At 38.6% G+C, this 27,410-nt stretch overlaps 1 protein-coding gene across 1 annotated transcript in view; it reads left to right on the forward strand.

The window, feature by feature from the left end:
- Positions 1-14,524, forward strand: part of cacna2d3 (calcium channel, voltage dependent, alpha2/delta subunit 3) — a 38,537-nt gene extending 24,013 nt beyond the window's left edge. The window contains exons 16-39 of the mRNA XM_073467681.1: positions 1,194-1,265; positions 3,277-3,357; positions 3,459-3,533; positions 4,425-4,508; positions 5,352-5,423; positions 5,538-5,599; positions 5,698-5,765; positions 5,917-5,962; positions 6,078-6,175; positions 6,289-6,382; positions 8,105-8,200; positions 8,315-8,436; positions 9,095-9,172; positions 9,252-9,313; positions 9,404-9,448; positions 9,530-9,592; positions 10,769-10,839; positions 10,964-11,039; positions 11,317-11,357; positions 11,769-11,824; positions 11,952-12,069; positions 12,189-12,301; positions 12,492-12,574; positions 13,702-14,524. Coding sequence (XP_073323782.1) covers positions 1,194-1,265; positions 3,277-3,357; positions 3,459-3,533; positions 4,425-4,508; positions 5,352-5,423; positions 5,538-5,599; positions 5,698-5,765; positions 5,917-5,962; positions 6,078-6,175; positions 6,289-6,382; positions 8,105-8,200; positions 8,315-8,436; positions 9,095-9,172; positions 9,252-9,313; positions 9,404-9,448; positions 9,530-9,592; positions 10,769-10,839; positions 10,964-11,039; positions 11,317-11,357; positions 11,769-11,824; positions 11,952-12,069; positions 12,189-12,301; positions 12,492-12,574; positions 13,702-13,794 — 1,869 coding nt within the window. The 3' untranslated portion in view covers positions 13,795-14,524. The remainder of the gene's footprint in view (positions 1-1,193; positions 1,266-3,276; positions 3,358-3,458; positions 3,534-4,424; positions 4,509-5,351; positions 5,424-5,537; positions 5,600-5,697; positions 5,766-5,916; positions 5,963-6,077; positions 6,176-6,288; positions 6,383-8,104; positions 8,201-8,314; positions 8,437-9,094; positions 9,173-9,251; positions 9,314-9,403; positions 9,449-9,529; positions 9,593-10,768; positions 10,840-10,963; positions 11,040-11,316; positions 11,358-11,768; positions 11,825-11,951; positions 12,070-12,188; positions 12,302-12,491; positions 12,575-13,701) is intronic.
- The last annotated feature ends 12,886 nt before the right edge of the window (positions 14,525-27,410 follow it).

Here is a 27,410-nt window from a genome sequence, read left to right on the forward strand (position 1 = left end):
TGTATCTCAGCCTCAGACACACCATTCATCATTCTGTGGATCATTGCATTTTATCTCCTAAAGCCCATAATAAAACTGACATTGGAGGGGCGATCAAGAAAGGGAGAGAGAGAAAAGGAGAACGAGAGAGAGAGAGCGGTGGAGGTGGTTAGACGTTTACCTGAATCTGTGTGTATGTGTGTGTATGTGTGTGTGTGTGGACTGAAGCAGTCCAGTTTCCACTTCCATTGTGTGTTGTGATGAATTTAAGGACCCACCATTCTTCATTTTGTCAAGCTGGCCAGTACACACTGCAGCTCACAGCTCGTTTGTCTCATATGCATGCACATACACAAATGAACATCAACCACACACACACACACACACACACACACACTCACACTCAGCTGTGTCGATTCACGAGGTGAGGGAATAGCAGACCTACTTTAACGGCGCTCATGTGCTTAATTATGTCAGCCTTCATCCTGCTGAGCTGACCTCGTCTCCTCCTCTGAGGACGTCAGACTCACACGGTTCAGGTTTGACAACAGGAAGGCTTCGAGCAGGATCCTGTGTCATTCTGCAGGAATTCATTTGGACGCTGCGTTTAAACATTTTGTGCAAGTAATAAATGTTGAATCTGTGTTCAATAATGAGTTACTAGATCCAATGAGACTTTTTTATGTGTTATTTACTTACATTTGTAGCCACCTTTGGCTCATTAATGTCACGTCCTGAAGCCGTTATTCCCCACTCAATAAGTCACGCTCCTCTCTTTCCTATCTGGAAATTTTAATTGAATATCATGTCAGTTAGGCTGTCTCTTTACTGGTAATTGGCTGCTGAAGCTGTTCATTACTATTAATTAATTTCCATGCCTGCTGTTTTGATTTGATTTTACATTCACATATGATTTTGTTGAATAGTTTAGAGGTTTTGTTAAATGAAATGTTTAATAGCATCACTTTGGAATTTCAATTTGTCTGAACAGTAAATACACTTGCAGGGTAATGTATTGCTCGAGTTACTGTGTTGGCTACCGTTTAGAATTTCTTGGTAATATCATATCCTGAATAATATAGTTGTTTGTCTTTCTCTCCACAATTTTTTATTTTTGTTTACAAACCTGATCACTGAACACGCTGACGCTCCTCTCAGTGGGATGATTTGGCTAAAATATCAGCATTCAACTGTTAGAAATTCCTTCTTTTCAGATGAAAGAGAAAGCCGGCCCAAGTCTGATGACCACAGTTGCCATGCCTGTGTTCAGCACAAAGAATGAAACGGTGAGTGACTGACTGACAGTGGTGAAGTAACTACAGTAAATACTTTTTTTGACATCCTTGTGCTTTACTTGAGCACTTCCATTTTTTGCTGCTTTATACTTATTTGACAGCTATAGTTACTTTTCACTCTTCAGGTTGATATTTTACATTATAGAAAAATGTTTTAAAATTCAATACATTATTTAAGATTAAATAAATGACTCCCAATATTTTTGCCTTGAATACCTCATGTCTAGTTGGGGCTCCCTGTCATGTTTCAGATGTCTATAACGTCCAAACCTCAGAGATGCTTTTTATTTTATCAGCTGTTTCCAGGCCCAAAGAGCAGGATTAGTTTAGTGTTTTACAACCAGATTAATCAACTCACGACCTGTAACGGTTGTAGTGGAACAGGTGGATCCAACAGTTGATGCCAAACAGGGATTGCTGGCAGGTAGAGGTGGTAAGCTCGATCGCAGGCAGGTGGCTCCCAGGCTGGCGCAGGTGGAGACTCCCGGTTACACAGGTGGCTGGCTCAGGGGTTATGTGGGGTGGCAGAGGTGCAGGAGGCGGGGTGGCGAGTGGTAGAGGAGCTGGTCCACTGGAATGGTCCGGTCACACACTGGAGCTGGCAGCAATAATCTGGCACCGTGCAGAGGGAAGGTCCGGGTATAAGAGCAGGTGCTGATTACATCCAACACGCTGCAGGTGTGTGGACCGGCACAGCTCCAGCCAGCTGCAAAGCCACGCCCAGCCTCACCAAGCACCTCTGAAACATAAAGCACAGAAACACACCACAAAACAGGCCAACACACAGTCCAATCATAACAATGACCAATCATTAAGAAGGGTCAAAAGCAGCTTTATTTCTTAAAGGTGCAATATGTAGGAATTTTGGTTTAAACATTCACAAATTAACTAAATTATAAACAAAATGTGAACAGAAAATGTGAAGCAACAAATTTGACATTATAACAAACATGTATGTATCGTATTGCAGAGATTTTTCTAAAAAAGTTAAAGTTAGCATGCTAACCAGCTAGCCACAGCCCGCACCTGTCCTGTTATACCTCCGAGCTCCAAGTCTGGATCGCTAGCTGCATGGCTAACTGAGCTAACTAGTTAACGTCCACTACAGTTACTCTGGTGAAATGCTGCCAGCTCTTTATTTGGAGTGGCCTAAGTAGGAAGCCAATTCTTACATATTGCACCTTTAAGGAAACTTAAGCAAACAAAATTCCCGTAGTGGGTTTTTGATAACTTTTAAAGTGCAGTGATAGAAAGCATCCGAATTGGAAACATTACAAACTGCCATGGTTTGTGCATGGCCCAGGACATGAAGGCTCTGCAGCGAGACGTAAATATGACCAGAACATACTCGGTATGCATCAGTGATGTAGGTGAGGTTTCTGCACAGAGCCCAAAAGATACTAAAAGACAACACCCACCCCAGCCACAGTCTGTTCACCCTGCTGCTGCCTGACAAACGATACCACCAGACTACGGCGCTTTTTTGCTCAGACTGTGAGACTCCTGAACTCATCTTCAGCACTCCACCATGAATAACAGTTTTGCCTGTGTAGAATAAAAAGACTATTACTTGCATTTTTATCATGTAACCCCGTGTTTTTCAAGATCCATGTATTATTCCCTGAAAAATTTACGAAAATGCAGAAAAATCCCCTATGTTAAAGAAAGTAAGGAAAACATTCCTGGATCAGTCCTATTATCAGGATCTCCACTAAAAGTTAATGGGGTCTATTTTGGGCTGAGACTCATCCTCCATCGAAGGTTCATGGAAATCTGTTCGGTAGTCTTTGTGCAATCTTGCTCACAAACCAAAAAACAACAAATGGACAAGGATGAAAACATAACCTCCTCGGACATTTTAATGATATCACTTTAAATTACGTTGGAATTTGAATTCAGCACTTTTAATTGTATTGGAGTACTTCTTCCACCACTGCTGACTGACCGAATATTCATGCAGTTTTCATCTAAAGTTTTGTGTGTTTTGAATCTTTTCATGCAGAAGAACCAGGGTATTCTGTTGGGGGTCGTAGGAACAGACATCCCTCTGCAGGAGCTGATGAAGCTCATCCCTAAACATATGGTACAATCAGCTGTTCTTGTACTTTTGCTTTGCATAAACTAATTTACTATTATGTTATTTTTTTAAATGACTTCCTCATGTTTCTCATCTTGTGTCTCTAGTTAGGAATCCACGGGTACGCGTTCGCTATCACGAACAACGGCTACATCCTGACACACCCGGACCTCAGACCATTGGTAACCCAGTTTCTTAACATTACTTTAACACCAAACTGTCTCACTGCATTCCCTGATTTTACCCTGTTTTCTTTCTTTCTTTTTGTTTTGTCCATGCAATTATATGCTTAACCGAAATGATGAACTGAACGCCTCCGTTAACGAGTGCACACAGAGACAAATGTGTTATCTGGTTGGGAGGCTTTGTGGGCTCGTATAGTCTGTAATCCCCACCTTTTCCTTTGATGTATGCATGCAGGGATAAAGGCCACTCATAGGGCTGGCTGGCCTGAGATTTCCCAGAGGTAACTTAACACTCGCTGGCAGAGACCACAGCCGCTCGCCCTGGGACCGCTGGTTCCTCAGGAGCTATGGCTGTGCTAGTGGATCTGTGTGTGCCAGTGTTAGTGCTATTCCTCTCTGTGCAACTGTGTGTGTGTGTTAGTCTGTGTTGGTTTTTCGTGATCTTTGTGGCTAAAACTGTGCTGTGGTTGTAGTCATTGACTTTCTTGTTTCTTGTTGAGTTTGACATGTAAAGTTAAGTGCATTGTTGTTGACTTTTTATGAGCGTGGATATCCTATCAATCATATTAATTATTTTTAATTTACCTGACAGTGTTAATTTCACAGACGACTTGTTAAATTATTAAACAGCAAAGTAACTCCTCCAAAACAAGGCTTGATGAATAAGAGCATACAGCATCATTCTAGCACTGAAAGACAAAAGACAGATCCCTACATTGATTTATTTCTTTAATATCAAGCTCATAAATTTGAAAAACTATGTGTCACATGCAGATTTCACAGTTGGGTGAGGCTAGATTAGCAGACATGTTTAGGCCATTAAGTCAAAATGTACAGCATTACACAAAAGGGAGCACTGAATTGTGTATATTGTGTTCCTGTGTGCAGTATCAGGACGGTCAGAAGAGGAGGAAGCCCAACTACAGCAGCGTGGATCTCTCTGAGGTGGAGTGGGAAGACAAAGATGATATCGTACGTGTTCAACCGCTAAAAACCAGTGTTATAAAAAATATCATCCTTCATTACAAATGTATTGTGCATAATATGAAGCACTAGGGGCATGTCCAACTCCCTTTTGCTACTTAAACAGTGGATAATCTAGTGAGCGAGGTGCACGGCGCAAAGGAGTTGTATTATACTCTTAACTAGTCATGGGTGTGTTTGGGGCATTACATAAATTAAACCGATCCGAGCGTCATCTCCAATTCCCTTTAAGAGCCAAATTAATTCAGAGTTTCCTCTATCCTGTCGGGTTTATGTCTAAAGCTTCTAGTTTTGCTGATTAAATGTATTTGTTACAGTGACTTTACTGCCTGCAGGGAAACATTTTAAATCATTAAATCAGAGTGTACCCGCATTGTGAACCTGGCTGTGTCGGCACATCGTACTATCTGATTAATGCACATTTTAAATAACAAAGAAAAATACTTACATTGACTTTAGACCAGCTTTTTGTTGATCTATGGTGCAGTTGCTCTCTGCTGCATAAAGATAGCAATGCGCCATCAGTGCGCCTGACCACACCACATTTTAAGAACAACACACCCAGGGGCGCACAGGAGGAAGCAAGTACATTTGCTATTTACACGACGAGGGCGATGGGTGTGAAATGGCAACTGCATCGGTTTGAAACTAGCACTGACACTTGCTCTGCGCTGTTTTCGGATTATCAGAGACTTATCAGAAGAATTATCAAGTATTATCAAGGTATGACTCCGTTTTCAGTAAAATGGCCACCACTTACAGGCTGCTAGATCAGTGACCCAGCCTTGACTACTCTGCTCTATGTGCCTCTTTGTGTGCTTTATCTTTCAGCTGCGTAACGCTATGGTGAACAGGAGGACAGGGACTTTCTCTATGGAGGTGAAGAAGACTGTGGATAGAGGGGTGAGGCTGCAGATAAACATGTTTAGTGTCTCCATATCAGATGAGGGTTGTTCTATCTCTGTTGTCTCTCGACTAAAGGAGCAAATCTCACCTGCACTTCTGCTTTTCCTTCAGAGACGTGTCCTGAAGATGCACAATGACTATTACTACACTGACATTAAAGGGACACCATTCAGGTGGAGGAAGGGTTTTATTACATTCCCATAACGACTTTCTTCCAGTTTATGTCTTGGTTGCACTTAATGTTTACTTTCTTCTTTGTCTGTGTCTCCAGTGTCGGAGTGGCCCTCTCCAGAGGTCATGGAAAGTACTTCTTCAGAGGAAATGTGTCAGTTGAAGCTGGTATGTCACTCCAACTCTGCCTTTTACTCTATTAACAAAAGCCTCCATACAGTGAGACGCATGTCACTCTGACCTGCCTGTTTAGGAGACCTTATTGTATCGGTCTTCCCAGGCTGGCATTGCTGAAGCGTTACTGACTTGTGTTTTTCAGGGCTCCGTGATCTGGAACAGCCAGATGTCGCCCTGGCAGATGAATGGTAACGTCGGGGTTATAGAAGTGGGCATTCATGCGTTATGTAGGTTATCCCTCTGTGTTCATGGGGGATGTGGAGGCCTGTGATGTAACAGTGTTGGCTCTGTTTTGGACCACAGGACATACTGCAACACGGAGGAGCAGCACGAGCACCGTCACCTGACCCAGATTCAAGCCATCAAGCTCTTCATGACAGGCCGCAGGCCACACCTCAAATGTAAGAGACACTTGAGACAGATGAATTGACTACAAGGAGATTGTTATAAAACAGGTGGATGTTTTGGGTCATAAAGGTCAGTATTTGTTAAACTGGTCTGCAACGCTGTGCAGGTGACAGAGAACTGATCCAGGAGGTGTTATTTGATGCAGTGGTCACAGCTCCACTGGAGGCCTACTGGACTGGACTGGCCCTCAACAAGTCAGAGTAAGAACATTTTGGCCACTTCATAGGCTACAGTTACAAGTGTCAACCTAGAATGTATTCTAATTAATGGCTTGTGATCTATAAAGCCTTATTTAACAAATCCATTAATTACAATCTCTTTATAAAGTATGCCTTTATAGAAAGTGGCAGCCACATTTTATAAAGAAACACTAAAACTATATATTTTTACTATGAATGATAGGTTCGTAGGTTTTCAAGTTAAACGATACTCACTAGCTTACATGTACTTGAAAGCAGTGTTGGTCACTTTAATTGGATTTTTAAGTCGAAATGGTCTGTATTTGTTAAACGGGTCTTTTTAAAAGACATGATTACCATTAGCATTCCTTCTTAAAGCAATTTCCGGGCAATATATGACTTCTACAGGCCTCGCTCTGTGCAAAAAAGCATTTCACAGTTCAGCTGAAGCTAATGTGATCATCAGTCTAAGTTACCCAAATCAAGTATGTATCTTCCAAAGTCAGTCTTTGTACTTACCCAGACACACTTTGTGTGTGTTTTTTTTTTTTTTTTTGGTGCAGTCGTGCAGGGAAGGAAAAGGAGAAGCTTAAGAGTCTGTAACTTTGGAGGACAGACACTTTATTTCTTTAAATCAAACTACTGAAGCCTCATATTGGCTTCAGCTGAACTTTAAAAGTTAATTTCTGAACAAAATGAGGACTGTGTATTTTGTCCCCTATCACTTACAATAGAAATATTTTAGAGAGGAACCATCGAAGTGACCAAAAGCTGTTTTAATGCACATTTGGACATCGAAACATGGAAACGGAACTTATCATCAAACCCTCCTATTACAATGCCCTGATTCACATTTTGTATAAGATCTGTCTTAGGATACATTTCATGTCAATGTGTATGTGTAACTTTGCAACTTAATGGTACTATTGATTATTATTTTGTTATAAATCCATTGGTAACAATCATTTTTATGGTAATAGCGTCAGTATCTGACGAGTCTGGATTGAGACTCAACAATCAACGACCTTTTCATTAACATGTAAACCCTTAATATATGTTAACAAGAGACATTTGTTAATGTTACTTCATGCGTATTATTATATCAATTAACTGTTAGTTAATGATTATTACTGGATTAACTAATATTGTTTAATCTAGCCTTATTATTTATTTAGTGTTTATTTGTGTATGGATAAGTATGTAGTATAAACTGATGCCACATTCCACATCATCTATACAAATACACAACAGACAATACGAACACAAACACAACAATAAATACGTACAAGAAAAATACAGCCAGAGCAATGTAAACCCCAACTGTAATACAATACAATCAAACCCTGTAAAACAAGAAGCACTGTTTTTGTTAAGTGTGACTAATCCAAAGGCCCAAAGTGATGTTCTGCTTATTGACTAATACAGCTATAAAGCTAAATAACCATGAAAAATAACAAATTAATAATATAATATGAATAAATAAAAAGCAAACTAGTTTGAGAAGATGTTACTTATCAAATAATATAATCCTTTGAAGGTGGTATTTTTACATTATACCTCCAAAATAAAAGCTATATCAGCAACCAAAACTTCCCTCTATACACTATTCAATTTAATGATAAGCAACCTAGTTGCACTGCATGAATACATTTATAACATTATATATAAAATATGTATGTCCTACATCATATATGTAAAAGTATAGATGTGTTTATGTGGCCCTGCTTTGCATTACATCAATAGGAACTCAGACAAAGGAGTGGAGATTGCCTTCCTGGGTACACGCACCGGCCTGTCGAGAACCAACCTGTTTGTGCCCGCTGATCAGCTCTCCAATCAGTGAGTGCCGCTGCTCAACATCTCTGTAATCATTACTTACAGCTCAAGGTGCCGCTGTGATTGTGCTTGATGAATCTGATCCTCAACTCAGCTTCGTTGTGTGTGCGTCCTCAGAGACTTCCTGACAGCGGAGGACAAGGAGGGTGTGTTTAATGCCGATCACTTCCCTCTGTGGTACAAGAGAGCGGCAGAGCAGGTCCCCGGCACATTTGTCTACTCCATCCCCTTCAGCACAGGTATGCAGAACAAAAACAACATATAAGACCACAGCAAGTGTGCAGCACAGAATAAAAGTTCCCTGAGCCTGCACAAAGCTACTGATCTACTGCTGCTAAATTATCTGCATTGTACATTATACAAGTCACTCTCAATATACTTTCAATTATCGAGTGCAGCATTATGTAGGGTACTTTCAGGAAATCCATCTGGTTTCCTTAGTCACTCAGCATTTTAACATCTTAATCAGTCTTTTTCTATATCCCTCTTTCTGTTATGGATTGTGGCTTTTACTGGTTTCCACTGATAGGATCTGCAGCACAGCTCACCACCCTCACAGCTTTCCCGCAGTTAATGTGGCCCACGTTCAGTCTGCTGTTCAGGCGAGGGAGAATTCAGCGTCACTGTACAGGACATTTACCACCTTTCCTCTGTTAATGATAACTGCGTCCATTCAGGCTTTGCCATCATAACGTGAAATATCCAATCACAGCACCCATTACAGAATTATTAGTCATCTGGCTGTAGAAAACCCTCGGACTGGACTCCATTAGTGTGAAGTAATGGACTCGTACTGCGGTTTCTTTTGAGGCTGCTGAGTAAAGGGTGCCATCTAGTGAGCAGTAAGTGAAATCTGAACAAATCACTTCAAGTTCATTCTCTGCTTTTCCTCTCTAGCTTTAGAGAATAAGAGCGTGGTTTTGGCCAGCACTGCAATTCAGCTCCTCGATGACAGAAAGTCTCCAATTGTTGCAGGTAAAAACCTCTAAACCATCCGTCTTATAGTTACTTTTGGATACTGTGCCGTCTCTTATGTGCTTGGTTTTGTGCTCAGCTGTTGGGATCCAGATGAAGCTCGAGTTCTTTCAGAGGAAGTTCTGGACCGCCTGCAGACAGGTAACGACACAACAACTTCTGCAATATGTTTCATGATAAATGAGCTTCCTGATGAGGTGTGAAACTAAGCTACTCATGCTTTGTGTGCAGTGTACGGCCCTGGATGGAAAATGTAGCATTAGCTGTGATAACGAGGTAAGAACAGTCACATGACTCTGGGTTTTTATTTTTTTCTCAGGTCGTTTTGTTAAAATTATCTGTTTATTTTTCTGACAGGACATTAACTGTTATCTCATTGACAACAATGGCTTCATTCTCGTCACAGAGGAGCAATCTCAGGTACTGTGTACTTATTTGTTTGTGTATACATGTACATCTATGGACAAAATAATGGAAACATCTAAAAACATGTCTCACTTTACCAAAACTACTGAATTCTCTGAAAGTGTGTGTAGAGACTGTTCTTTGATAAGGAAAGTAGATAGTAATAGTATAATATAAGGGGTTACACACCGTTTGCACTACAGCATACATCTAAACCTGTAAAATGTCAGTTGACTTTTCAGACAAACATTAAATGACTCCCACAAGATGGCTTCCTTTACCTTAACAACAGCCCTGAACAAAATAAATAAACAGTTTTTAAGTATTTGTACTTGACTAATTACTTATTTCCATTTAATGCAACTGTTATTCTTCGGCTCCACTACATCTCATCTCAGAGAGAAATGTTATACTTTCCACTATACTAAATTTCTTATTTAGACATATTTAGCCAGTTGTCAGAACATGATTTTAATACCCTTCCTGTCCAGTAAATAACATGTATCTCTAAATTTGGTGATTTTAATTTTTTCTGATAATGTGACAGAACAATTGTTCTTTCGTGAGTTGAGAAATTCTCCTACTTCTTGAAATAAACTACTTAAACTTCATTACAAAAGCAATCCAGACAAAAGAAAATATCAAAAAACAAGAAAGGAAATATAGAAAAAGTAAACCAAACCTAAACTAAACTAAAGAAGTTAAATCGAAATATTAATCCTAAAACATCATATATTATATTTAAATACTGACAGTGACAAGTTTTCTGGCCAATGAGTACTTTTACTTTTCATATTTTAGTACATTTTGCTAAAAATACTCACATACTTTAACTTGTGTAAGGTTTTGAATGCATGACTTTCACAATGTGGTGTTGGTGTCTGTCTGTCTCTGTAAGTGAGCTGCAGCTCGCTGCTCCCGCTTATCTGACAACACAGGTTTTTATTTTATTCTTTAAATTAAAAAAAAATCTTCTTTTAGCCTACCAGTAAGTCCAGTTACAAAATTAGCTAAAGATTTTTCTGTTATTTTGTCCACCCAGTGTGTGTGTGTGTGTGTGTGTGTGTGTGTGTGTGTGTATATGTGTGTGTGTGTGTGTGTGTGTATATATGTGTGTGTGTATATATGTGTGTGTGTGTGTGTGTGTGTTAAGCTGTGTGCCTGTGTGCTTTGACAACACTTCTCTCTCAGACAGGGCTCTTCTTTGGAGAGGTGGAGGGTGCTGTTATGAACAAACTTCTACAAATGGGGTCCTTCAAAAGGTGGGTGACAGGGTGTATCATTTCTCGGAGCTTGAACTGAAACATTAAACCTGACATTAAAAGCTTGTTGTAATAATGTCATATTTATGGTTGATTGCAACTTCTTCTGTTGTTTGTGTTTCAGGATCACACTATATGATTACCAGGCCCTTTGCAAAGAGTACGCTGGGAGCAGCGACAGTGCACGCACTTTATCAGACGTAAGTGACAGAACATGAGCTGCTATATTTAGAGATGGAGACATTGAATAGTTTGAATCTGTGGTAGACTACTGTACGTCTACATTTGAACGACCTGAGTTAAAATCAGCAGCATAGGTACCTCTCTCTGGGTTTGTGGTTAACACTGTTTGCATGCTGGTGGAACATTAGTTTACTATAGAGCGGTCTCAAAATAAACAATGACATTTAAACCGCAGTAAACAATATTTCATTTCTGCCCACAGAATCTAAAAGTATATACTTTTCTCTCTTTCAGCCCTTCACTGTTGTCAAGTGGCTCCTGACTGAACTCGTCATGTAAGAATAACACAAAAACATTTTTAAAAAATGTATATTATATGGACTCATAAATGACAACTCTTTTTAACAAAAGTATATTAATTAGTATTATTATTATTTGATAAGATCAACGATACTTTTTAAATATATCATTGATCCTCAGTGTGATAACTCAGCTATAAATACATTTACATATTACATTCTTCAGCTGTCTATGATATTGATAACTGAACGTGTTAACCAGGAACAAGACACACAGGTTCATGGTTACATACTGCTTAAAACTTTTGGTTGATGTGCTTAATTAACTATTAATACCCTTTTGTAAAGACAGAGTTAATTATTAGCTAATGCCTTAACTCATATTCATTTGTTCAACTGTCACCGGAAATAGTCTTTTTAATATGCCGTTTGTGTTTTTCTCTTCAGTTTTCTGCTAGAATTTAACCTGTACAGCTGGTGGAATATCGACCTTTCAGTTAAAGGTAACTATAGTTTGTATATTTATATGTACGTCACAGGCATGTACGAGTGCGTGAGCAAGTATGACATATGTGAACACAGGAAACCAATTTCTGCAGTTTAGTTAAACATGTTTTGTCAAACATTCAGCTCAGAGGTCTCGGGGTAAACACATGATGGTGCCGTGTGATACAGAATACCCTGCCTTTGTCTCCGAACGCACCATCAAAGAAACGACAGGCAACATCGACTGTGAGGGCTGTTTCAGGTACTGTATCAGGTGTTTTAGGCCACCTTAAATTAGTTATTCACCCCCTTTGCTAATAATATATATATCCTTATCAATAGTAAATGTTCAGTAAATGTTCATCTCTGGTTGGGCTGCAGATCTTTTGTCATACAGCAGATTCCCAGTAGCAACCTCTTCATGGTGGTCGTGGACAATAAGTGTGACTGCAGCAGTGCTCCTCCAGTAACAATGGATCCTATCGAGATCATGTATATCCTTTCTAGATGAAACACAGATGTTTGATATGTAGAAACTTGGGAGCGTCATAATAATAATATTCATGAATTACTATGAGAATGATTTTAAGTTGCACCACTTAAGTTTCACATCAGGCTAAAGGAGTTAATGTTGGTGACGCTCTGAATTTGATAGTGTATTTTTCATCCTTGACGCCTTTGAACACAACGAGTCACTTAAATGTGACAGACTGAAGTTTCAGAAGGACAGGAAGAAGCCTGAGTCATGTCATCCTTTCCACCCTGAGGTATGAGAGTGTGTGTCTGCATGTACAGTTTTATACAGTGAAGTTGATAGTTGAGCACAGGAACAGCCCAGTTTACAAATAGTGATTTAGAGATGCTCAAAGGCAGATTTTTAACCCTTGGAGAGAGCCTCTCCTCCTGCTTCCAGTCTGCTGTTAGTTAAGCTAACAAGCTGCAGTAGCTACAGGCTTCGGAGTGGTTACTCTTCTCATCTAGCTCTTGGCCAGGAAGCGACTAGGCATGTTAAAAATATGTTGAATAAAATGTTGAATAACAACTTCAATCTTATTTTTGTAGTTTTGGCCACCATTACTATTGTTAATAATATGATTGTTCTCATCAATTTGAAATACTCAACATCAACTAACATCATTTGGCTCAACTGCTGGCTTGTTTACAACTTTTCTGAATATTTGACTGCTCATGTTTCTTACCTCTTCTGACTTTATTGTGGTGATGCTGCTATGTTCCCAGATCTCACCCGTGTCCAATGGCTTGCTGGTTGGCTCGTTGGTTGGTTGACTGGCTGGTTGGCCGGTTGGTCGGTTGGGTGGGTGGGTGGTTGGTTGGTTGGTTGGTTGGCTGATTGGATCGCTGGTTGGCTGGTTGGCTGGCTGGCTGGTTGGCTGGTTGGTTGGTTGGCTGGTTGGTTGGTTGGCTGGTTGGTTGGTCAGTCAGCTGGATTACACAAAAACTAGTGAATGTATTTCCATGAAACTTGGATGGGTCTCAACCCAGAATAAAATAGACCCCATTAACTTTTGGTGCAGATCCGGTAGTCCAGAGTCCAGCTTTCTTTAACATTGCAAGATTATAAAAATAATAAATAATACAAATTTTTGTTAGCTACTATCTATAAGTGAGTACACTTTGATGTGGATAAAGGGGGCTGTTGGGCTTGGAGGAGGTTTGCGCTCTACTGAGTGCCATTGGAACTGTGTTATAACGATTGATCAATATGATGGCCAAAACTACAAGAATAAGACCCAACGTGTTCAACAACAGCACCAGTTCATATCTATTAGCCTCAATTAATGTCTTTCCCAGATAAAACAAGAGTATATTATCCACCCTGTTAATATTTAATATCATGCTCCATATGTATCACAAATTACTTTGTCTTCCACAGGAAAATGCCATGGAGTGCGGTTCAGCAACACGCCTCTCCAGCGCTCTAACAGCAGCTCTGCTCCCTCTGATAGCAGCAACCATCAGCAGGTGACCTTTAGCAGGAGAGCTGGACGTCAGTAAGGACTAAATCAACAGAAGGATGCTTACAGTATAAACACATAGAGAACATGGCCAAATGAATTTGCTCATACCTCTGCAACAGGCAGCGCTCTACTAAGAAAAAATCTTTACCTGTAGTACTGAGGCTCACATCCATTAAAGCAGAAAACATGAACAATGTGGTGCAGCTAAAGAAAATGAGAGAAATGGGAGTGTTCAGTGACTTTGCTCAGAGCATCACGTCACTGACGGTTTGCCATATTGTCCTGAATGTGTGCTGAAATTAAGAGAAAGAAATGCAGTACGTCAGCAGTAAAAACAGATGCCTGCAGTAGGAGAACAGGTATTTCTTGTAAAAGTATAAAACAGGTCCTTTGTGCAAAGGATGATCATAAGAAAACAAATATGTTTGTTTCTTTGTTGTTAGGAAAAAATGAAGGCTAATATAAAAGTCTGCGGAATGTAAAATGCACTTTTGTCGTATGTGGAAAAAAAATGCAGAGCGGTCTATATTTTTGGCAGTAAATTGCTAAAAACGATTGACAGTGCCGTCATAGTTTTCTTTCTTCAAATAGTTTAAGTTTATTTTGTAACTAAAAATGTTTTTTCATGTTAATATGTGTCATGTAAAATACAAGAGAGACAACAGAACATTAAAACTTGCTTTATTCTGCCAGTTTTTAAGACATTTCAGACAAGCTAAAGATGCATGATGAAGAAGATGATACATTGATATATTCAGTCATAATTTGTCAAGGTGACCTCATACTCTGAACCACATGTTTAAGAAAGCTGATGAATAAATACAAAGAAATATTTTCCTTCCTTTATTTAACAGTTGTGTTATTTTCTCGAGTGTGTGTGTGCGTGTGTGCGTGAGTGCGTGCGTGCGTGCGTGCTAGTTTGTGTAGTATCTGACATGGAACATTAATGGGGTGAATGAGGCTACATAACACAACAATGTTTTATACAGCATATGAAAATACAAAGCAATTCAAAGTAAGATAATATTGGGAGACTGGGGGCTAAAACATACAGTTTATGTACAGTAGTAGTTGGAAGTTGGAAATGTATGTGGATTTATTTACAGAATATAGTCACAAAAGTCTCAAGCAAAAAAAAAACATGTTATATAAAATATGATCGACATATAAGAAGCAGGTTAGAACCCATACTGTGTTTTGTATGTGATAAACCGCAACTTAAAAATGGGACCTGGCGGCAAAACTTTGATCAAGGTTTGGTTTAATCTCACAGTTTATTTGACTACACTAGATTATTAAAAGTTTTACATTTCTAGCAGTTCTTCAGGCTGTTTGCTTTCTCTTTCTGTAAACAGTATAAAACAGTTTGAGTCTCAGTGTCCCTGCACGGTGCTGTAACTCATGTTCTTCAGGGCTGGTGCAGCCAGCTGTTCAGGGATGGTGTCATAAAGATGGTATGTTTCACACTGGGGAAAAAGAACAAACAACTGTAGCATCTATTAATAAATGGCAACTATTAAAAGGTGCACTATGTAGTTTTGGGGAATACATTTTGATCAGAAGAGAACGATCTTCACTGACTGGAAAAATAAATATTTTTCATTTTGTATTATTACATCATTAATATTGTAAATATTAAAATTCTGAGTTTGAGTTTATTCTCCAAAAAGTACATAGTGTCCCTTTAATTTTGTCCCACATGTCAGACTTACATTCTCATGTTGAGGCTCCCGCTTTTTCACTTGTGCATAAACTGCTGCTGAGAAAGATTCACACAGTTAAATAATACTTTCCCATGAATGGAGTCTGTAGATTTTAAATATGTAGATATAAAACATGAATGTGAATAATGTGTCTTGGATAGCGTCAGACTTTTAAATCAATCTTTAAGCAAAAATAAAACAAACCAGCAGTTAAGAGAACAAGATGGTAGAGAATGTCATGTGCTGCTTAACAACTTTATTGTTGAACAATGTGGGCTATCATCTACACAATAGGATATTTAACTTCACAAATGCATAAGCATCTTCATAGCCATTGCACACTATCAGAGTAACCAATCAACAACCATCACTTCAGTTTTTACTTTGACATTCGGGATAATAACTTCTCATAAACATATTAAATATTTTATTAAATTGTATCAACATTTATCTATTGAACATTTTCTAATCAATCGGTGCAAATCATTGATTCATTACCTGATGGTAGTTTGACTGGTGTTGACTGGGCAGTAGAGGTGAAATCACCAGTATGATTTGGCCTACCAGCAGACCAACCTGATGGACCTGTTGAAGTACATTTCAACACACCATCTGTTCTCATACAATATGTTTTCTCGTGTGAAAATGAGTGATAGACACAAGCGAAGGAGGTTATTTTTATCTCAGTGCAGTGGTGGTTGACCACTCGCGAGCTGTTAGTTATTTTAGTAGCTGTAAGCATGAACTCTGTTCAACTGAAAAAAATGTGAAGCTGCTTCAAATAGTTCCTAAGAAATGCATATAAATTTTAAGATCCACGCTAAAATATGTGTATAGAACGACCGTTTGGCCAATCTTAACCTAAATGAAGAACAGTGTTAGGTCAGGCATCAGCGTTCATCTCCCACAGTTATTTTACTGACACACTGGTGTCAACAATGTTACTGCCACAGCTCCTTTCACCAACCTCATCCCCTTATGCTATACTGTATTTTAAGCATTGTTAATTTAACTAATATTTAATGATGTTGGATTCTTTGACAGCTCCCTCAAAGAGCACAACTCTCTTGTTAAATCTAACTGTATGACTTATAATTTCTGTAAATGGCCAATTCCTTTACAAGTGTCTGACTGAAGACGTAGCTTTTGTATCCTTTTCAGTAGTTGTTGAAACAGCTCAAACTGAGTTAATCTCAAGATGCAATGTGAAAGATGATTGTGAAAATGCAACTTCTACAGTTTACATACAATTAATTATCAGGCAAAGTGTTAAAAGGCTTTAAGATTTTCTTCATGAAATTTTACACAACAGTTTGTGTGAACACCTGAATAAAATAGATGAAGATATTTGAGTTTATTAGACACAGTTCTCACCAGCTCTTTTTCGGTTACAGCAAATTGCAGAAATGAGCAAGATGATGCCCACAGCTACTCCACAACCAGCCGCGACTGCTGCAAACTTCAATAGCGACAGTTCTGCTTTGAAACAACAGAAGCCATAAGCAACTGTCAGTTTTCCCTGCACAACATTAACAAAAAGCAGACATGTCATGTGCATGAATAGAGTATTTCAGCCACCAGTAACCAGTAAAGCTTATATATAAAAAGGTAATAACTACCTCGTTTCATCACCAGATTCTTGATTCATAGGTTTCATACTGGTATCTATTTCTTGAAGGCACAAAAAACCTGTTAACATTAAAACTACATACCATCTTCTCTTGTACTAGGAGTACAAATATTAGGCAGCACATTGTTGTCTTGTGCTGCTTAAAAACTTTACTTCAACAATGTGGGCTACCATCTGGACAGGAACAGGAACAGGAAGTCTAACTTCCCATACATATAAGTGTATGGACCAACTGTATATCCATCACATATGATCAGAGTAACTAATCAGCTCCCATCACATAAGTATGTTCTTTGACTGACATTCAGGATAATCTCTTTTTGAATTCATATCAAATGTTTTACTATATTGTACAAATCAAAATGTTCTAATCAGTCAGTTTGAATCATTAAGAAACTGAATAATTACATCACCTGGTGCTGGATTCACTGATGCTGGATTCACTGATGCTGGATTCACTGATGCTGGATTCATTGATGCTGGATTCACTGATGTTGGATTCACTGATGCTGGATTCACTGATGCTGGATTCATTGATGCTGGATTCACTGGTGCTGGATTCACTGATGTTGGATTCACTGGTGCTGGGTTCACTGGTGCTGGATTCACTGGTGCTGGGTTCACTGGTGCTGGATTCACTGGTGCTGGGTTCACTGGTGCTGGATTCACTGGTGTTCGGGAAGTAGAGGTGGAACCACCAGTATAACTTGGCCTATCAACAGGCCATCCTGGTGGAACAACACAAGTACATTTCAACATACTCAATACACTGAAACATCTGGAAAAACCCCACTTAAAAAATCTCTTCTTTTATTACCTGATGTTAGTTTAACAGAAGTGGAAGCACCGGTGTTATCAACAGTCCGACCTGGAGAATAAGAAAAAGACACCTTTAAAAAATGAAGTGCTTCGTAGTAATGTTCTGGACTTAAAATTACCTTAATATATAAAATGTCTTACCTGTGGTCATTCTTACTGTTGGTGTTGTCTGGATCATGCTCGACTCTTTTTCCACAATATCTACATTAAGAGAACATGAACTATGGATGATACATTTCCCATGTGAACAAATAAATAAATATTTATGTAGTCAACTGTATGGGTATCTGCTTTTGGAGGTGTTTCTCAGTTAAACTTTTCACATTAAATTTAAGACAGGCTCAAAGGTGCAGTCGTCCTATAATGTAGTGTAAGTCTAATATACGCATATGCTTAATACATTTATGTTTCATTGGATGTATTTTGTCACATCAATTAAAGTCAATGTAGAATGTCTATTCATATTTTCTCTGACTTACCAGTCAAGCTGTATCGATCACTACGAGGAGACAAAGAGTTGGGCTCACTTCTCAAACTGTAATCACAGCTGGCATCACTTTGTTGAACTGAACGCAGGCGTCTCAGCAAATCAACAGTTGTGACAGTAAACTGGCAGAACCACTGATTGTTTTTTGTGGTTCTTTTAATCTCAATGGTTGTTACAACTGGATCACTGGCTTCTCCAAAGTACAGGTTGCATCTTGTGTAATGATTTGCAGATCCAGGCAGAGAGCAAGAAAAGAGAACGTATTCACCAGGAAAGTGTTGAAGACTCAGTTGTGGTTTTTGATCTATAAAAAAGATTAATAAAAAGTCAGAATAATGTGCTATTCTACTATCAAGTACACTTCAAAAAGGCTCTTTCAAATAGTGCTGACAATTAAAGTCTAACTGTTATAAAATGCAACAAATATCATGTTTAACAAATAAAATAATTATTCTGTGTCATCTGATGTGAGTCTGTAATTTGTAATACCAAGAAAGTTTAATCACTGACCAGAGTAACAAATATTCTGACATTTAAAAAATTATAATAATCAAAATAATAAAAAACATAGCTGTATCACTTTCACCCACAGGTGATATTTTAATGGAGCTTGAGGTTGTTGAATCAGTGTTTCTCTCTTCATTTTGGTACCAGTATGTAACATGACACAATAATATCAATAGGAACAGTCACTCACTTTGACTTTGGATGGTGATGGAGGCTATGTCACTGTTTGGAGATGCAGAGTTTTTCCCTCCAAGCTTTATCATATAAAAACAGTTGACTTTAACCTCAGCAGGTGATCTTTGACTTGACATCTTCAGCAGCTCAGTTCCTGTCAGTGTCTTCAGACAAGAGAATTGTCTGATATTTACTCCACGTAGAATGTAGAAATAACACTGAGACACGGATGGAGGAGTCTGACAGTTCAGTGTGACTGAGTCTGTCTCTGTGATCACCAGTGGATTCACTGTCAGTTTAGGTGGAAGTGATTCTGAAAAAGTATGTGTTGGATTGAATTAATGAAAATTGCATTAAGATAACTGTGATGATGAATTCATAACAGTAGAGGATGCCCGGAGGCTGAGGATTCAATTATGAACATTTTTATTTATTTCCAAAACATTTCTGATGTCAAGTTATAGCGGCAGAGGATGCCCATTGAAGATCATCTAACACTTTCTCTGAAGACCTGAGCCACTTTGTTGTTTGTGCTCATACTGTAGAAAGATATCCTAAAAATAGTCCATAGCAGTCATGTGTACTCACTTCGTATGATGATGGAGACTGGGTTACTGTCTGGAGAAGTTTTCTCTCCAAGCATTACAGTGTAAAAACATTTGACTTCAACCTCAACAGGGGAACGTTGACTTGACATCTCCAGCAGGTCCACTCCTGTGAGTGTCCTCATACAAGAGGAGCCTCTGACAGTTCTTCCACTTAAAGTGAGGAAACCACACTGAGACACAGAAACAGATGATGGAGCCTGACAGTTCAGTATAACTGAGTCTGTCTCTGTGATTATCAGTCGATTCACTGTCAGTTCCGGTGGAAGAAGAGCTGAAAATTTAGAGGTGCACATACAATTTATCAAATACTTAATTGCTGCATTATTATGTTAATATTCCTATTCAGAAGTTGTGATTTATTCATAAGTGCAGACAAATATACTGAATAACCAAACTTTGTGGAAAAAAAATATATTCAAATTAAATACAGAGTAACATGAACTTCCTGTACAGTGTTAACAGAACAGTGTGACATGAAAGATAACACAGAGACTGACCTTGTGCTTGAATCTCATGAAAGGAATCTGTTGGAAATACAATTTGTTAAGAATCGATATAATATTAATTCATTAATAACTTCTGCAAAATGAAGAAAGAGACTGAAACTCCACCAGTTGTGTAATTCTGACAATCAGAGATAAAAGTCTCGATCAACATATACTTCATTGATCCCAAAGAAGAAATTAGTAAAAGACTCTGCAGTTCTACAATAAGTTTACAAATAAACAGCACAGAGAAACAACAACGCATATAATATAACATCACCAACCATGAAAAAGATCAAGCAGAAGAGTTGTACATAACATGCTGATACTGGTTATACATTATTGTTATAACATCATGTTAACATCATGTTAATGATGTTTAAAAGTATAAGAAGTTTAACTTACACATGAGGAGGAGAAACAACAGGCGTCCAGACATGATGAAGCTGAATACTGAGACTGTCCAGAATCCTCTGAAGAAGATACATGTGTCTGCGCTGCTGACCACACTTACTGTACTCGCTCTCAGAGCAAACCACAGCTAGCATCAGACGTGAATTATATTAATAGACAGGCCACAGAAACACACACGACATCCTTTGTAAAGTACCTAGTGTAGCCTGTGTGTTTTATTAGATTGAGAGGCTGACCTTTGAAAACTATGATTAGATGTCTTCATAAATTCATTGTTGTGTTTCACACACATACAGCCGCTGTTTCAGCCTTGTCCTTTTTAGTAGAGAATATATTTCAGTTTATATACATTTTTGAAAACCGCTTACATTTGCAGTTTCTCTGCCAGCTCTAAGGAAACATGCAGTTATGACAACACATTGTGCTCTTCCATCTAGTTGTTGTGCTCACATCACATGAGGCACCATAATGTAGTGCTTCATGCAACAGTAATAGGGAGTTTTGGGTTAATAGTAATAATTAATGATTATCAGGGATAATTATTAATTATGATTACTAATAAGATCCAATTTACATTAGATCACCTCGGGGCACCACCCTTGAAGAAGGGAAAAGATAGCCAATTCACCAAATCAGTCTCAGAAAAGGTACTAAACTGTTTGTAACTCTGATTAATAATTAATTTAATAACTACAACCAGTATTACCATAACAGCTAGTAATGGTTGAAGGATTTTGGAGTTCTTGACAGAGTAGAGGTTGGCAACATTCACTCTTGTACAATATTAAATAGACAGCATGAAGGTTCAAAAGTCTTTTATTTACACAAAGATGAAAACACACTAACTAACATGTACTATATACAGGTGTGTGTGTGTGTGTGTGTGTGTGTGTGTGTGTGTGTGTGTGTGTGTGTGTGTGTGTGTGTGTGTGTGTGACGTGATGCGATGCCAGGTTATAGAAGATGGTTAGTTGCATGCAAAGACCCTGAGTCTGTGTGAAGCATCATTCGACTAACGTCGAATTAGCCGTCTAGGAAAGCAAACTACCAATAACCTGACCTGAGATCACAATAACACTCAAACAGTGGACACACATGCATTACATCAACCAGAGTTTAAAGTCCTGTGCTTAGCCGTGCTATGCTATGCTATCTAAGCCCAGTTCAACATTACCAGTCTTTGAAGAAAAGGTGCTGGTGGTTGCAGGAGAACGTTGGGATTCAAATGTTGAATGCTGTTCTTGCTGTGCAAGGACTGATGAAAGTCAGCGGAGGAGGAAACAGTTCGCTCCTTTCCTTTGCAAGGGTAGCAGCTCAGTGCTAACTTGGTTGGTGTTCCTCAGATTGTGAAGTTAGCTGGCAAGCTTTGTGTCACAGTTGCTGGTGCTAACTAATCAGGAATACTGGCAGGACTTCGTGTCGCTGCAGTGAGGAGAAGTTCTTTGGGCCTGCTGCAAATGCAGCTTGCAGCTCTCCGCAGCTGTTAGGCCCAGAAGAAGAGATCTTGAGGGCAGCCAGTCCCGTGGGGGAGAAGATGGAGAGGAGCCCTTGAGGATAAGAGAGGCTTGAGGAGAAGAGAGGAGAAGAGAAAGAACAAAGGAAGGCGCTGGAGTTTTGACTATCTGATCAGAGGGGGGTCTGTCACCCTGACCAATAGTAGCTCAAAGCTGAATTTTGCACCTAGGTGTGAAGAATGGGGAATTCTGGGACACTGAGTTCTGTTCTGAGTCCATCTTGAAATCAACAATGAATGACTTCATCTGTGGGTCCCAACATAGTTAATAAATCTACTGTCAGGCTGTGAGTGAAGAAAAGCTCGGGGACAACTTCCCCTCAGTAACTCCGTCACTTTACTGTTCGCTTCTTTTGTTGGACAGCTGAACACTCAGCAAGGTGATGCATCACTTCACAATTTCTCATATCACTCCACCAATCTTAACCATCCTTAACATCCAAGGCAAAGTGTATCACATTATGTAGTTCCTGATTTTCACTTAGAGAACAGAATACAATATAATAGGTAAAATAACCATTAAGGAAATTAATAAAATAATAAATCTCCCAATAGAATCTTACAATAGTTTAAGGTGATCATTAAAATGTTGTTCTATGAATAAAGTTGTAATTGATTTAGTCTCTTTGATGGGTTCCCATCTTCATTGTATCATTATGTGTTAAATGTGTTGAAGTTGGTTTTCACTGTGTACATGTGTGAGTCACTTCTCTTCTATAAATAAACAAGAACCTGAACTTCAAATTTGAACATAAGTCAACTTTATTTATTAGTTGTCAATTAGTTGTATTATAATGTTTTTATTATTTACAGCATTGCAACACATACAGTAATGCTACATACATGTTATATTCAGGCTGAACTTCTGTTTCTATCAGTTCAATAGAGTTCAATCAAACAGTTACACCATTCTAATGTCTGCTCTACGAGATAAAGATGTAATAAAATGTAAATATCAATGAACTCGCACATAAGAGGTCAAAGCGAAATAGCTGCAGGAAAAACATTTCTGTTGCAAATTAACTCGTACAGAAAAAGAAAACACTACAAGTGCTGTACACTGTATCTCTCAGGGCTGATGTAGCTGACTTCTCTGCTGCTGCTGTCACTCTGAAAAGAAACAAACACACAACTTAACTGATGTCAGCAAGGCGTAAATGTTTGAATTATCAAAATATAGAAGTTGCACATGCTCAGTTTCTGTCTTCTGTCTTCCGTCTTTTTTTGGTTGAATAAACACTGTATCATTATTTCATTAAATGTTATGTCCTGACAAACATGGAACTTGCATTAACTTTAAATGTAATGGCATGGACTGTGTTATGTGTTCAAGTACTGGACACTTTTATGCATTTCAGCTGAAACTGCAACACCAAGTGGTGAATCAACCTGTTGATTCTACATTCAGGAAGAGAAAAGCAGCTCACCAGTGTTGCGTTCATAGGTGACAATAGTGTAGGTTTCACCATAACCATCCTGCAAAACATTTGATAAAATGGTAGAGGGAAGAGAGATCAGCCTCAACTAAGACAGAATAATCGCTGCAAGACATTTTAGTAGAAGCAGCCGTTTTAAAATCACATTTTTTTAACTGTTGAAACTTACCAGATATTTCCTGTAACCTAAAACAGAAACCAAAGCACAACTTAACACACTGTAGAAACATTCATGTATGAATAACACTGTATCATTATTTCATTAAATGTTATGTCCTGACAAACATGGAACTTGCGTTAACTTTAATGTAATGGCATGGACTGTGTTATGTGGTCAAGTACTGGACAGTTTTATGCATTTCAGCTGAAACTGCAACACCAAGTGGTGAATCAACCTGTTGATTCTACATTCAGGAAGAGAAAAGCAGCTCACCAGTGTTGCGTTCATAGGTGACAATAGTGTAGGTTTCACCATAACCATCCTGCAAACCATTTGATAAAATGGTAGAGGGAAGAGAGATCAGCCTCAACTAAGACAGAATAATCACTGCAAGACATTTTAGTAGAAGCAGCAGTTTTAAAATCACAATTTTTTAACTGTTGAAACTTACCAGATATTTCCTGTAACCTAAAACAGAAACCAAAGCACAACTTAACACACTGTAGAAACATTCATGTATGAATAACACTGTATCATTATTTCATTAAATGTTATGTCCTGACAAACATGGAACTTGCGTTAACTTTAATGTAATGGCATGGACTGTGTTATGTGTTCAAGTACTGGACACTTTTATGCATTTCAGCTGAAACTGCAACACCAAGTGGTGAATCAACCTGTTGATTCTACATTCAGGAAGAGAAAAGCAGCTCACCAGTGTTGCGTTCATAGGTGACGATAGTGTAGGTTTCACCATAACCATCCTGCAAAACATTTGATAAAATGGTAGAGGGAAGAGAGATCAGCCTCAACTAAGACAGAATAATCACTGCAAGACATTTCAGTATAGGCAGCAGTTTTAAAATCACATTTTTTTAACTGTTGAAACTTACCAGATATTTCCTGTAACCTAAAACAGAAACCAAAGCACAACTTAACACACTGTAGAAACATTCATGTATGAGTAACACTGTCACATTAGCAAGATCATTGTAGTTTCTGTGCATAACATACCTTTTGATTCACCAGTGACGTTTGCTTTTGGTCTGAGTTGAAAAAATAGAAAAACAGGTTTTGTAAAGAGTGAGTCTTCATGTCTTCAACATTTCCAGATACGGTATAACTGTCCCCAAATATTTCTGGATGACATGACTGAAAAGTGTGAATCTTCTGCTGGGACAATATGAGCTGGATCCTGTCTGACCTGAGAGTTTGTCACTATTATTCTGCCAAGTCACTCATGTCAAAACCACCTTGCAGCTTGTTCCAGCACCTCAAACCTCCTCCCTCTTAAGCTTTTTGTTGAAGTTTTAGTCAAATTGATGAATTTAGAAAGATCTAGTGTGATGAAAGTTAACAGTGAAAAATTATTTTTCTTACCTTTTGAAATCACATTTTCCTAGAAAACGTAGAGAAAGAAAAAAACGATTAACCAGTATTGTTTTCAGGATGCATCAATAATCCCCAAATGATGCACTGATGCACTCACGGAGGGATTAGCGGAGGCTAGCATGTTGTGGCTAACTCCCGGGACACTGGAGGTCAAAGCCGATGTGTGGATGTATGTGCCGATGTGTGTGTCCGCTGGATTCTGTAGTGGACGTGCCCGCTGTCTCACCCTCCTCACTAGCTTGAGAAGATGACGAGCCGCGGTGGTCGCGGTCAACGTCCTCCACCTCCGCATCTTCTTGACCCCAACAACCAGCAGCCTTAAAATATCCCGTTAATTTGGGAATTTTCGCTAATAGTTCTCTGTCCCCTTTTTCTTTCTCCTGCTGCACTTTTCACTTCTGTGCCCCGCTGGGTTTTTTGTCAAACATTTTGCAGCTGCAAAATTTTGGTTGACAGGTAACGGCCGGTGATGTAGGTAGGTCAAATCGAATCGATGAGCTTGATTGGATGAGGTGACCCATGTCTGCCCAATCAGTGCTGTTTTGTTTGTTTATTACCCCACGGACCAATAGAGGTCAATGAATTTTTCCATTAAAGTGTATTTAAATTTCTAAAAAATAATCTGACCAATTCAAGGACCCCTCCACTCGTGGGACCCCTAGGCTACAGCCTAGGGAAGCCTGTGCATTAATCTGCATGTGCATGTAAATATTTCCAACGCCTACAGCTGGGTTCTAGAATAAACAATCAAATAAATTTTATTGAGGATAACATTTTTTAATTCTTACCAAACCTGCTTTGGATAACGAGAAGTGCCAATCCAAGCAAGACGACGCCCACAGTCAGAACTATTACCATCATCAACATCATCTTACCTGCATTAAGAGAAGAGGCCATTAACAACTGTGTTAACATAACAAATTAAAAACGTGCAAAGTCTACAGCAGTGCAGAGCAGACACAGATACAAGACTACAAATCTCGATTCCTGCTAAACCTACCTGGTTTTTCATCACCAGATGCTGGATTCCTAAGAGTTGTGTCAGCAGAGGTCAAAGTGCCTGCAGCTGTGAGAGTTATGGAAGACACAAAAACATTAACATTTAAAATGAAAATTATTCCATCAGGAGTGTCACTTTATGTACCAACAGTCTGACCTGCTGAATGAAGTAAAGCACACTTCAATATATTAAAAAAAACATTTACATTTTATGATTAACTCTTAATATCAGTGTTACCTGATGTGGATTTCACAAGAGTTACAGGAGTGGAAGCATCAGGATTGGTAAAAGTCAGCTCTGTTATTTAAAAGCCAAAAGAAAAAAAAAATAACATAAATCTTATGCTATGATTTTTTTTAGATTGCTCTTTTCGGATGTAAAGCATGACATACTTGTAGTCGTAGTGAATGTTGGCATCGTCTGGTTCATGCTTGATTCTAGTTCCACAATATCTACGATAGGAGAATATTGATTTAGACATGTAGGTTTCATGTGTGCACGAATCAATATTTGGTCAATATTTAATCACAGCTCAATTAATTTAATTAATTTACACTGTAGAAATAAACAAAAAAAAAATACATAAAATGTAAAAATAAATCGTAGCGCGCGACTTACCAGTCAAGTTGTATGGATCACTACGAGGAGACAAAGAGTTGGATTCACTTCCCAAACTGTAATCACAGCTGGCATCACTTTGTTGAACTGAATGTAGACGACTCAGCAAATTATCTATTGTGACAGTAAACTGGCAGAACCACTGATTGTTTTTTGTGGTTCTTTTTATCCCGATGGTTGTCGTTGAAACTGGATCACTGGCTTCTCCAAAGTACAGGTTGCATCTTGTTTCATTATTAGCAACTCCAGGCAGAGAGCAAATAAAGACAAAGTGGTCACCATGAAAGTGCTGAAGAGTCATCTGCGGTTTGTGATCTATAAAAGAGATTCATAAAAAGTCAGAATAATGTGCTATTCTTCTATCAAGTACACTTCAGAAGTCCTACTTTTATAAAATGCACAAACATCATGTAAGTAAAATAATTAATTGCGTCATCTGATGTGAGTCTGTAATTTGTAACACAAAGAAAGTGTAATCATTTATCATTGACCAGAGTAACAACTGAAAATCTAATACTCTCAATACTGGACCTCCATGTCAAGAGCCACTTTGACATCCTAATATTAGATGAAAGTAGCAGTGTTCACTCACTGTTTATGGTGATGGAGGCTGTGTCACTGTGTGAAGATGGAGAATCTAACCCTTCAGTCTTCACAATATAAAAACATGTCAGTTTA

This window comes from Pagrus major, chromosome 6 (genome assembly GCF_040436345.1).
Source record: "Pagrus major chromosome 6, Pma_NU_1.0".
In the NCBI taxonomy this organism is placed as follows: domain Eukaryota; kingdom Metazoa; phylum Chordata; class Actinopteri; order Spariformes; family Sparidae; genus Pagrus; species Pagrus major.